Source organism: Branchiostoma belcheri, unplaced genomic scaffold (assembly GCF_001625305.1).
Source record: "Branchiostoma belcheri isolate BF01 breed outbred unplaced genomic scaffold, Haploidv18h27 scaffold11, whole genome shotgun sequence".
Lineage (NCBI taxonomy): Eukaryota > Metazoa > Chordata > Leptocardii > Amphioxiformes > Branchiostomatidae > Branchiostoma > Branchiostoma belcheri.
The window spans coordinates 3657113-3669730 of NW_017802491.1; the positions used below are offsets into that span (position 1 = coordinate 3657113).

The 12618-nt window shown below is 42.0% G+C and overlaps 2 protein-coding genes across 3 annotated transcripts in view; both read left to right on the forward strand.

Moving 5' to 3' along the window:
* Nucleotides 1–3865, forward strand: part of LOC109485214 (protein ADP-ribosylarginine hydrolase-like) — a 6324-nt gene extending 2459 nt beyond the window's left edge. The window contains exons 4-12 of one of the 2 annotated variants that reach the window (XM_019788663.1): nt 438–536; nt 790–865; nt 1102–1158; nt 1751–1881; nt 2019–2115; nt 2426–2599; nt 2828–2878; nt 3001–3103; nt 3503–3865. In XM_019788663.1, coding sequence (XP_019644222.1) covers nt 438–536; nt 790–865; nt 1102–1158; nt 1751–1881; nt 2019–2115; nt 2426–2599; nt 2828–2878; nt 3001–3103; nt 3503–3571 — 857 coding nt within the window. In that variant the 3' untranslated portion in view covers nt 3572–3865. The remainder of the gene's footprint in view (nt 1–437; nt 537–789; nt 866–1101; nt 1159–1750; nt 1882–2018; nt 2116–2425; nt 2600–2827; nt 2879–3000; nt 3104–3502) is intronic. The other variant, XM_019788671.1, reaches the window with a different exon arrangement.
* Nucleotides 3866–9960: 6095 nt separating this feature from the next.
* LOC109482084 overlaps nt 9961–12618 on the forward strand; it is a 4823-nt gene continuing 2165 nt past the window's right edge. The window contains exons 1-3 of the mRNA XM_019784745.1: nt 9961–9965; nt 10650–10732; nt 12218–12281. Coding sequence (XP_019640304.1) covers nt 9961–9965; nt 10650–10732; nt 12218–12281 — 152 coding nt within the window. The remainder of the gene's footprint in view (nt 9966–10649; nt 10733–12217; nt 12282–12618) is intronic.

Here is a 12618-nt window from a genome sequence, read left to right on the forward strand (position 1 = left end):
CTTTTTTTTTGTCTATGTAAATTCCTAATTGCAAATAACAGTTAAAGATTTGTGCATATATCAGTAAGGGCGCATTTTAGTACAAGAGACACAGGTTACCCGTCAATTTTGGTAATTTTCCGGGGGGTACGTTTATTCCGGGGGTATGTTTATTTGATTTTGAAGATTTGTCCCGGGGGTACGTTTATTCCGGGGGTATGTTTATTCGGCAGATGAGAGTGATCTCCTTCACCCAAATATCACAAGTTGTCCAAAGTAATGCTACAACTTGTATAATTTTCTTATCTATATATCATGCAAATGAATCCCTAATTTGCATGAGTAATATATGGATCTACAGAGAATGTTATCCATATAAAATACATGTAGTTACTTTCTTTGGCCTACATGTAGCAGAGAGGATTGCATGTTTGTGTAACATGTGCGTGTTTTCCCAGCACTGATGGAGTCTGGTGAGAAGGACCGTCCGACCCTGTTCCTGAGTCTGGCCAAACATTACAAGGAGAGCATGAGGGACATGGCTGGCCGGGCAGCAGGTAGGTTCATCACTCTCTCACTCACTTCCATGTAGATTTAGACTGCATTGAAGTACCAAAAGGGGGCAGTATTTTTTACCAGAGCCAAGATATTTGCACTGTATTAAGTAGAAAATCTACTACAGTCATGAAACGTTATGTCAAGGGGGGTACAAGGGCTATAGAAACAGAAATTGGGACTGCCCTATACACTAAGAGGTGCAGGCTACCTTAGCCTACTGAAGGCTAACTGATAACTTCCATCTATCTGCAGGGGCAACCTGCTCAGCAAGCTGCTACAAGCTCAGACCTCTCCGACCGGATGGTTACATCATTCCCTTCAATTCAAGGTAATTAACATTCATTAAGAAAAATTCTCTTCGACTTTTGAGACATTAGAGACTGTGGCTTTGCCAGTGTCAACCCACTGGTCAGAGTCACCAGCAGTACAGATACAGATACAGAAGCTGGTGTGTTATGGTATGCAGAAGGGCGGTACCAGTTATACTGGCTATACAGATACAGTTGCATACTTTGAGAAAGTCAGTGCTGTATTAAATGATTTCCCCATGACCCTTCCCTCCAGGGGTGGTGGCTGTGGTGCTGCTATGAGAGCCATGTGTATCGGCCTGAGGTACCCACGGTAGGTCTGCTCAACTGCTGGTTCAACAGTCTTGTAGTTAGGGTTGTTGATGTTAGAATCTGAAGGTTCTGGGTTCAAATCCTGAGAAGGCCTAATATTGTGTCCTTGGGACTTCACTTGACTCAGCAGGTATATACTGGGACCCGAATATGAGGGCTTGCACGACGTAAGTTGAGTAACCTCACGTCGTGCAAAACCTCGTTTCGGGTACCCAAAATATAGCTCGACTCAGATGAAAATGAGTACCTACAAATGTAGCTTCGGTTAGGAACATCCTCTTGGATAGGACGTAAAGCAAAGCTAGGTTCATTGTTTTAGGAGAGGAATTTAACTTAAGTTAAGGAATCCACCACACTTATCAAAAAGAAAGTGGGTTTTCACATCCGACCTTTCAGTGACTGACTGTCACCTTCTTCAAGTTAGCAATGACTGGTTCTGATTTGTACTGGAGCAGTAGGTGACAGACATTCACCAGAAATGTCTGACGTGAAAACCCACTGGTTGTTGAATAAGAAACCCTCTTGTACAGTCTGTTGCCAGCCTGATGAAATTATACACAGATCCTCTGTCCTCCTTTCAATCCATGGTCCAGCCCAGAGGAGGTTGACTCTCTGATCGCCGTGTCTGTTGAGAGTGGTCGGATGACTCATCACCACCCTACAGGTTACCTGGGGTCGCTGGCAGCGGCTCTGTTTGCTGCCTACGCTGTGCAGCGCAAGCCTGGTAAGCACTATGTATCATGTCGAAATGTTAAAGTTTAAGTCCTGCAGTGCAGCTAAAAGGGTCAGCAATTTTTTGAAAGCTTTTGTTCTATACATCTCCCTCTGTGTTTGTTGTTATTGTTGTTTGTTGTTTCACAGTGCGAGAGTGGGGGTCAGGGCTGATGTCACTCCTGCCTCGGGCTCAGCAGTACATCCGGGACTCCGGCAGGCACGTACAGGAAAACCTGGACGCATGGTGAGCAGTGAACACAGTTGTCCTCCTGTTTACTTGTTTCTTGTGCACAACTAGTAAACTGCCTTTGGGAAAAATGCAACAGATTTGTACAATAGGTACAAGCTATGTTAGAGTGGACTGTAAGACTGTAAGATGTACAGTTAACATCTATCCAGTAAGTAAAAATACACTCAAAAGTCTAATGATTCACTCATTCATTCATCCATCCATCCATCCATCCTTCCATGCATCCATCCCCATTTATTTGCTCATTCATTCATTTACTCATCCATCCATCCATCCATCCATTCACTTATTCATATTCCCTCAGGCCCTACTTCACAGAAAAGTGGCAGGCATACCTGGAAAAGCGGGGGATCTCGGATGGAACATCCGACCCTACGTTCCCAGAGGAGTACGGACCCTCCGAGAGGGACACCTTCTACAAGACCCTGAGTTTCTCTGGCTGGGCGGGGTCTAGCGGCCACGATGCTCCAATGATCGCGTGAGTTTGGAACAGATTTGTGCAGAACAGGTCTTTCAGCACCAAGGAGAGACCAAGTTGGTAGAAATGTTGGATTGTTATGTTTACCTTCGCCGAAGGAAAACGTACTGTTTTTGCTCAGTTTCTTCTTCTTCTCCTTACAAATAAAAAAAAGTCAATGACCTAGCCTACATGTTAACCTATCAGCTTTGACCTTGACCTTTGTTCTTTTTTTCCACTTTCCCTCAGGTACGATGCACTCTTGTCTTCGGGGGATTCTTGGGAAGAACTCTGCAAAAGGTAAGATTTTAAGGAGTTACACAGAAAATGAAGCATTCTGTACTTTTGAGTTATGGAATCTTATCAAATTTTTTCCCCGCATCTTAAAATGAGCTTTGAATGATTTTTCTGCCATCTGATAGATCCATGTTCCATGCGGGTGACAGTGACTCCACCGGCGTCATTGCTGCCTGCTGCTGGGGCGCCATGTATGGTTACAAGGGAGTGCACCAAAACAACTACAAGGTGAGAAGGTTTAGACCATGGGTAGTACTGTTGTAAACTGCTTAGATGCCATGTATGGTTACAAGGGAGTGCATCAAAACAACTTCAAGGTGAGAAGGTTTATACTATCCATAGCTGGGTAGTAGTTTTAAGCTGCTGGGGTGCAATGTATAGTTACAAGGGAGCACCCAAAATTTTGATTTGGACCATTTGTAGCTGGGTAGTAGTTGCAAATGTATCTTATAGAAAAAAAATATTGTTCATCCCTTAAGGAACATGAAGCAACAACTTAAGTCAAATTAAAGAATTGGAGCAAATCAGACTTTCTAGGCTATTTTTATTTATACCGGTAGATGTTCAATTGTTCCAACAAAACTTCACCTCAAAGTCTTATTGTTTCCTATTTTGTTTTCCTTGTAGAAATTAGAGTACCGCTCAAGATTGGAAAAGGCTGCAGAAGAGCTCTACAACCTCAGCCACTCCTCATAGCCAACATAGCCAGTACACTGGAGGCTGAAGAATATAATATTTGTACACATTTTGTACTCATATATGCATAGTTTGACTAGAAATGATTGGTGTTTCTAATTAGTTGCACAAGTGTATTTCTGTATATACTGATGTGTTTGATCTTTTGGGACTTTGCTTATCCTTAATGATGTAGTGCACTTATACGTCTTGATGCAAAAAAGTTCATGGAATAAATAAAATAGTTACAAGCTTGCTAAAGCTGTCTGAGGTTTGATATTCTTTTAACTTTGAATTGAGTGTTGAGATTCATTATCTTAACTATTTAATGCTATCAAAATAGCATGCAGACAGTGCTAATACCTAAAATATTACCTTAATGGACAAAAATTCATGCACGCACGGATGTCATCCATATAATCAAATCTACATGGCCTTAGACTGAACGAGTAACCAATTAAACATTTATTACCCGCAAATGTAGTTAACTGACGTGGAGAGGTCTGTAAACACCAAATAGCAATCACAGACTGAAGTATTTCCACGGTCCAGCAGTGGTGATTTACCTTGGTTGGCTAAGTGCATTATGACATGTGACAATACAGTCCTGTCAACAAAGCATCAATTTAGATAATGGACTCTTTCTATTCTAATGGCCCGAATGTTTCTCAGAAATACCTACTAGTATTCAACGACATGACAACAGCCAGGGATCATGTTTCCGATGGTTAGGGAATTGCAGATCAATCAGTGTGAATGAGACATACACAACGCAGTCCATCATCCATACACATTGTATAAAAGACGTCCCATAATCATAACCCCATAGAAACGCCTCCCTGTTACCTGTCATGGGACTGAGGTCTATGTCCCACCAGGCCGAAAGTTTAGATGTCTCTGTTCGGTAAACAGCGTGCAATATTAGCTCCCTGAGGTATCATCGGAGCGTCTCAACTACGGATCTTCATTACCTGTTGACATAAGCAGGGTGTACTTTGTAAATTACAGGATATACTCTGAGGTAAGGCCGTATTTCCGGACGGTGGTGTGGTAGCAGCAGGCAATTCTGGAGAGACAAAACATCGAGGAGCAAAAGAAGATCTGACAAAACATACGTCAGACAGACGTACTGGTAAAACTTAGCAGGTAGGTGAGTCAGTGTTTTACTTCTGTAGTGTATATTCTGTATCATATACATGTACATCGCAGTATCGTACTCAAACTAGCTGAGATGAGAAAAACTGCAACGAATAAAGGCGACGTATTATACAGTCAATGCAAAATGTATTCGATATTCTATGTGGATTTGCCGGATAGATCCTGGTCAAAAATTACTACAGTCCAGATGCTGTGCTTATAGTCTATAGTGATGTTGTTGGTTCAAGGGGAGCAGACATTGTTTTTCAACGGATGCAAATAGTTTTATCCATTTATTGAGGGATATCATCATTGATATCATTAGCACTAGACTGTTTCAATTCATTACGTTACTACAGTAACTCTGTGCAAGGTCGAAAATTTACGTTCATCAAATATCGATATCGTAAGTACTGGTATACGGTATGACATTTTACTTTCATCATGCCCCTATGTAATTTTGTGGGTACCTTTCCGTCCATGCAAAAACTGAGATTACATTGAAAAGGGCATGTCTGTCGGCTAAAAAGCCAGCCCAGCTTAAAGCATTCTCCACATCAGTGCCACCACCTGGTAATAACTCTCCGCACCCGCAGCTGTTCACAGTACATCTCATACCCTTTTAAAGATTATCTTTTAACTTACGCTTCCACCCTTGCCGTCCTCCCAGAACACCAAATAGTTTTTGTAAGGTGTGTGAGGCATGCACATTGAACTTTTGAGTTTTGTTGGTCACGGCTCGGTCACATGCGCCGTCTTACGATTTTTTCGATTTCATTGAATTTGGAAATTTTCTGTGGCAGAGCCAACCCCGTAACAAGACAGCTTGATTTTGTACGACAAATGCCCGACTAACCCAAGAACGCATGAGTTTTTATCGTACAATGATCGTTCGGCCGGGTCTTCGACCTGGGTACAAAAACGGCAACGAGAACAGTGCAAACCACTTGCATTTGCCTTCAGGTAATTTTTTGACGCCTCAGCCTGTATTGCGTCAATGATAGAAAACTTCCCCTCTTCTTCGAGTTTCCACCAGCCTACATGGGTCTGCCATCTCAAAGAGTCAGACGGGATTTTGGAGGTTCCCGTCTTTTTCAAATGACAGTGACGGAATAAAGTGATGATGACGAAAACTATGAGGGAAAATAACGGAAAGGACATGACAAAAGAAAGATGATTGTGGAAATTTCAATGGAGGAAAGATGCTACAATCCTCTATAAAACGGCATTCTGCTAAATATTTCCGTCGATTCTCATTATCAAAATAGAAACAGTATGGGCATTATAGGCTCCTTTTGTGAACTGTGTATGGATGCTACTCTGAGTTGTTCATGTTTTGTACACTATAAACTACTGTACACTACAGGCAGTAAGACCCTTTATTATATCCAGTATAAAGGTTCTACAGCCGGTGGCGACACTTTGATATTCTTTTATGAGGGAGGCAAATTTGTGTTGTGTGGGAGGCTTAAGAAAAAGCTCCGGAAGCACTCGGTCTTTGTTCACCAACCGTCAGACGGAATCAATTATGCATCACAGGAGTTTGTTAGGGAATTTCTCCCGTGTGTTGAGAGACAGAGGCACGCATTGGCTGCAGCCATATGCTAAGAATGTAGCCATTGTAAGGTCGCCCTCTATTGGCTACCCAAGGCCCGTGGTGAAATGTATGCTTGGCAGGTGTTACTCAGTCAGTGTTACCCCTGGTTACGTACTCGGCAGGGGACAGGTAGATGCTTAGTGGGGAATTCGGTGGAATAAAGGGATGCCTCGAGCCGCAGAGAACGATTCATGATTAACATAAACTCAGACCGGTGTTCTGGATAGCTTCCCTGTTTTGATACCGTCACAGGTACAATTGTTGAGTTGAGTCAGAATTCACAAGTGCATCGGCAACTTGAGTTGAACTTGATATTAGAGAGACACAAATTTCCGATGAACTTCGCTCACATTTGAATATCGTTACGGAAGTTTGACTTTAAATATAAAAGAGAACTGTTGATTCTTATCTAGTTCCCTTTTCACTTGTGCGACTAGCGGCTAGCGCTCTTTGAACAGTTGAATTACTCCCACCTGTGAATAGCGCATGGCCTCAAAGACCGCCGTTTGCTAAGGCTCTGTTTGATAGCAATTTGATTCACTGCCGACCAAAGCCGTATTGTTATGTCGCACACCCTTCTTGCTTAACGCGAGGATTACAGTGATTACCGTCTCACTGGAGCCGGATAATGCCGCCGCCATATGTAAACAGACCCGCTCAGGTGAAACTCAGTGGAAGTGTTTACCGGGGAGAGCAAAAATCCTTCAAATAAGGCATTTTACTATTTTGTTTGCAAGACTGGCTGGTATTTTCTCACTCAAAGTTCATATATTTGTGACTCTAGCATGTGTTACACAATTAGTCGTTGTCAGGGACTGAACGGTCTTCTTCCACGATTTTTGTTAATCTAACTTTAACCATGCCTTTCAAATTTCATACACGACGTACGATCCAGACGACTAACTATGGATAACTGTAGTTTCCAAATAAAAACAGGATCTACAGCAGCTATAACTAGCGTCAGAGAACAACACGAACGGGTACATGTTGTCACACATTCTTCTGTCAAAGCTCAGATGTCAGGGTGATACTCCTGGAGTGACAAACAATGCCCTCAGATCCATGATAACAAGGACATATATAAAACGGTTGTTATGCTTTCAGAAATATCTGTGTTGATGACCAGATAAATCTTATATATATATATAATGAAAAAAAAATATATAGATGATACAAATTTGTCACATGGAAATTTCATCTATGCTGGTGCGTAGTTCTGTATTTCTGTTTCTGTCCGTTAAGGTAATGTAATTTTTGATAAACATGCAAGTCACCTCCGCAGCTCCCTGAATGAACCTCAATGAACAAAACAAAATAAATGAAATGAAAACAACCATGCCAATTCATCACTCATGGTGCCTTTTCATTGCAATACTCCACAGTCACACGCCTCACATTTTCACGTTGGCAGGATCCGGACGGTATCAATAAACGGCTGTTTGGTTTTCTGGCATCAAATGCTGAAATAGTGCAAGCGCTGTCAACTGAAAAAGCTAATTTCGCTTCGTTTTCAAAATCAAACTCCACTGAGTTGCTTGAGTAACAATTTCGTTGTGTATCTAACTTCTCTGGCTTCCCGAATATTTAGCTTAAATGGCTTCATAGTGTGTCCATATCGGTACATTCCTTGCATGTATTTTGAATTATTGATTAATTCCTTGCCAAATGTTGATATCTGCCAATAACGCCAGTCTCTTAATTAGATGTCGCTTGGTGTTGAATTCCTCTGGGCCAGTGTGACATTTGTTAAATGTTGACAGGGACTGACCGGTGTGAGGGTGTCCCGTCCCTCACACAGCCCCTGACAGCAGGGCAAATCTTACAGGCAATGTTGACTGACAGATTACGTCAGAGTGGAAACACTGGTCACCTCCATGTTTGTCACGCTAACTGCACTGACCAGAACCGTGACGTTAAACACGGCATCACGAAATCTTCTCTAGCTAAATCCATCTCACGATCAACGATTCCATACATGAAATGTCATCTATTTACTCAGATGTTTTACAGATCATTCTACAACATTAATTATTCTCGCACTAATTGAAGATTGGGTGCGGTAATACAATCGGTTCCTTTTCAGACACCCGACCAGAACGGGGATCATTCCACATGAAGGATGATTTCTTGACACTCGAATGCTTCTAGATTATTTTACTGTTGTATCCTTTTGGTATACATGTATAAACAGAATCGAAGTTATCATAGAGGTATGACGTGCAGCGTTGATATCAACATAAGAAATGTCTTCATATTCAACCCTTTAATATCGAAAAGAGCAAAATAAACGGATTCTCTAGCTGTTAAAAGGAATTTCCTGACATATAACCCTGTAACGGCAGGTATTCCCCCGGGGGAAGTTTAGCGGGTGATGAGTTCACGTTTTTGTAATATCTGGAGTTTATCTGCTCGAGAAGCTACTGAGTACACAGTAACCATGGTGACGTATAAACACGGGATTATCTTCTTATGTCATCCTTTCAACCTTGTCTAAAGTCTGACTGTCCTTACTTCCCCTTGCTGCACTTTTTGTCTGTAATACCGACATGACATTTTTAGAAGCAGTAACTACATTTTTTCCGTCGAAAAACAACATTCCTGCACGAGATGTTAAACGTTAACCGTTATCACAAGCTATTAAATCAACTAAATGATGCACGAATAAAACGCATCTCATTCTAACGGTTTTGGCCAGAAATTAAATTCTCTGGTGTATTTTAGAAACGGACCCAAACCAACCTACACTCTCAACCCACAACTCATTCAACAAAAATACTCCCTATACGCAATTAACCGTAAATGAAAAAAAAAATCAATATCACATTACTTTAAGTATTTTACAATATTCGTAACAGACTGTTTCTCCCTCGCCACAACGACGCATGATTTCCGACAGTTTATTCTGCTGGCAAGGTTCTTGTTTTAGTTTCTGTGCAATGATGACGACTTCCTGTCAACACCAATGTGGCGTGGTCTACGAGACAAAACATGTGTTGTAGAAGTTAAAAAAGGCAACCAAGCTTGATGTTTGTGTTAGTGAGGTTTGCTTCGTGATGAAACGTTTGTTTGGGTCTATGTACATGTATCTGTGGTGGTGATACAATATTGACAAAACATGGCGCGTTGCTTGGTAACGGAGGTTACATATATGCAGCGTCACCTCCGCTGGGCTACAATCACCCTGAGAGCATCAGCCCAGACACTGCTTAACTCAGGTGCGGTAGTTGTTTTCTTTCTCCTTTCTATTAATTCATGCTTAGCCTCTAAAATATATCGGTAATTTGTCCATTTTTGTATCATTTCAATTCCCCCCCGGCAAATTTTATTCTTAATAATTTGTTTCGTTGTGGTAGGAAAAACGATACAGTTAGACGCTACTCTAGCATTGCTATTCAATATGGTCATATAGTCCTCTCCTCTGAAAACCATTAGTACTTTCTCCCTCTTCCCCAAGCTATTAAGCTTAATGGAAAGGCAATGGATAAAGCGTTACACATGGGATCTCGAATTCGCAAGCTACATATCATAGTGTTCTTTAAGCTTGTTAGAAGTGGACGAAAGTACTGAAATACCTGTCCACCAGTTCCATTTTACGCCCACTTGAAGCCAAGGTTTAAACCTCCTTGTTTGTAAGACCTAACGTTAACGTTACATCTCCCGCGGTAGGCTAAGCAAGATGACGTGATCTCTAAAGATGTGACGCACGGTGGACCAGTATTTTAGCGCAAGGTTAAATCCTGAGAAATCTCATCAAAAGGCAATAGTGTAAGCCTCACATACCTGAATGATAGGCCTAAAATTTGCTACTCCTTTCCTTTATGGGATGAGCCGTTCCCTTGAAAGTCAAACATAGGGGCGGATTTCCGCATTCACATGATGTTACGTGCGGTTGGACCCACGCCAGAACATCCCGAGAACGAAAGCTACTGGCACCGCGCCTCTCTAGTTCCTCATTCCTAATCGTAAAGGTCATCGAGTTCATATCACGGCTTACTAAAAAAAACCTTGCCAACAGTACAGCATCTATTCAGTACTGAGACAACCCTAGCAGAAAGTGAAAAGGTTTTGCTCAGAAAAACACACCGTGAAAGAACCGGTTTTTGTGGTGACGCACTTTCTGTACCCGCGGGCTTTTATGTGACAGTGACGCCGACGGGTTAGAAGGGATTTACCTTCGCATGCAACTCATTCACGCAGCAAAGCCATCACCTCATAGATCTAAAAGAACATCAGGTGGTGAGATTTCCAGCGAGTGCGCACAGATCCGTACTAAAGCACTGCCAGCTGGCAAGTCAATATATACTACCACAGGATTCAGTGTTTCAATCGTGAATTTTAACCCGGACCGTTCATTTGTTCACACAGAACGAGCAAGAGAAGCAAGACAAGACTGAAGATGAAGCAGTTTATCCTGACAACGTTCTTCTTCCTCGCTATTTGCAGAACAGGTAAGCCTTTTTTGTTTTAATATTACTATGGCCGTGAGATATACCGTTTTAAAAGGATCTGGGTGTGGCTGAACTCACCTGCCAAGCGGCTATCTGAACACAATCACAAACAGCACGCTTTACAGATTTCTGCAGGAAAATGTACGAGACGGTCTACACTTACTCACATTTACAAGGGCCGGTTTCTGCACGTTATCTCTGTATCATATACATGGAGATCACCTCGGTCGTAGGCGTGGTTTTGATTCGTCACGAAAAGGGAATTCAATGCCGTATATCCATGATATATACCTGGATAGGGTGCGTATCAATGCTCTTGAAAAATTGATAAAGAAGCCTTATTTGTCGTTAAATATCTCTACATATAGCTGTATTCAATCAAGCTTAAATTTCTCTTCCAACAATGAGCGAGTGAGAGTGATTGCCAACAATTGATTTAGAAAATGCGAATGTGTTTCTAGCGTGTTAAGAAGTGTTTCTTCTATAGCTTAATGGGAATGTTATGCGACAACGACAACACGGTAAACATGGCTGTTAAGGACTGTTAGAGTCTACTGACTCCAGAACAGTTACTTCTACTGCAGGGTAAGCCTGACTATAAAGTGAGATGAACAGACATGTAAACACAGCTTATGTCTGAGTCAGTATACTGCCGGGGGGATTGTTGTGATGGCCGTCGCCATGACAACCAGTCCTTATTTATACACCGTATGGTCGGGTTTGGAGTATCTATGGCAACACGGGACTCACTAAGCAATGCACTAGGGGGTATATCAATACAGGTATTCACTCATACCCTCTCACCTGACAGTAATTAAACATTGGTGTGTAACGCGTCATATACCCTCCAAAAAAGATAGTGCAAACTGTCCGACTATTTTGGGGAAATCTTTTGATGCAAAGTTTGCGTTAGCTTTGAGACACTATAATGGTTAAAGGTAGTAGATCTATTCACCTGAAGGGAGAACATACGGCGTCGGAAGCCTAACACAATAATAGTGTTGTCGTAACGATATTGGCTGGACGTACGTTAACTGAAGCGCGGAGACCAAATTGACTCATAGTCAAAATTGGCACTTTGTAAATTTGCATAACCGACAAGTGCAATGACAGGAAAGTAGCTTCAAGGGGGCGTTAATGCTAATTGACATAAAGGTGTGTAACATTTGCCCATTAAACTGCCTGTAAACGCCTCGGCATGGCAACCGAGAGAAACAAAGTCATACTCGGCCATGATTGGTTGAAACTTGGGTGAGGCTTGTCGGGTTTAATTAAGCATGACTGCCATTTAACTGTGTCATCAAATGTGAACACACCCTGAAAAAGATCAGCAGAAAGCCACATGTTGACACGGTCTGTTTTCTAAACGTGTAATTAAGGGGGCGTCTTCAAGGGGGTCGGCGGATATTGACAGTCGTCCCCGCCCGAGGGAGGGTACACTGAAGCCATCGGCAGACCGTGACGTCTGTGTTGTCTGTGCAACAGACACGGACACGGTAGTTACCGAGTTAACATGCCCGACTAACGGGGTGACCAACCGTGCGAACAAGTGTACAGTGGGCTGATAGCTGGCTTACTGAGTTGTCAATCTTCTCATCGGCACTGAGAAGCAACGTACACCCAATACAACAGTTTACCACAGCCATGTCATATGATGATTTAAGTGCATAAGATATAAAATGATTGAATACTGTATTGAGAGCATTATGAGGCGACTAATTTGATATGTTAATGTACCGTGCGAGGTCTTTATGGATAAACGAAAACAGACTTGAATTCTTTTACCAAAAGCAGTACATGAACACGTCTGGGTGCCCTTGATACCCGAGTAGTTGTATGTAAAGATTAAGGTAATATATGTATTATGTACAGTAATACAAATATTG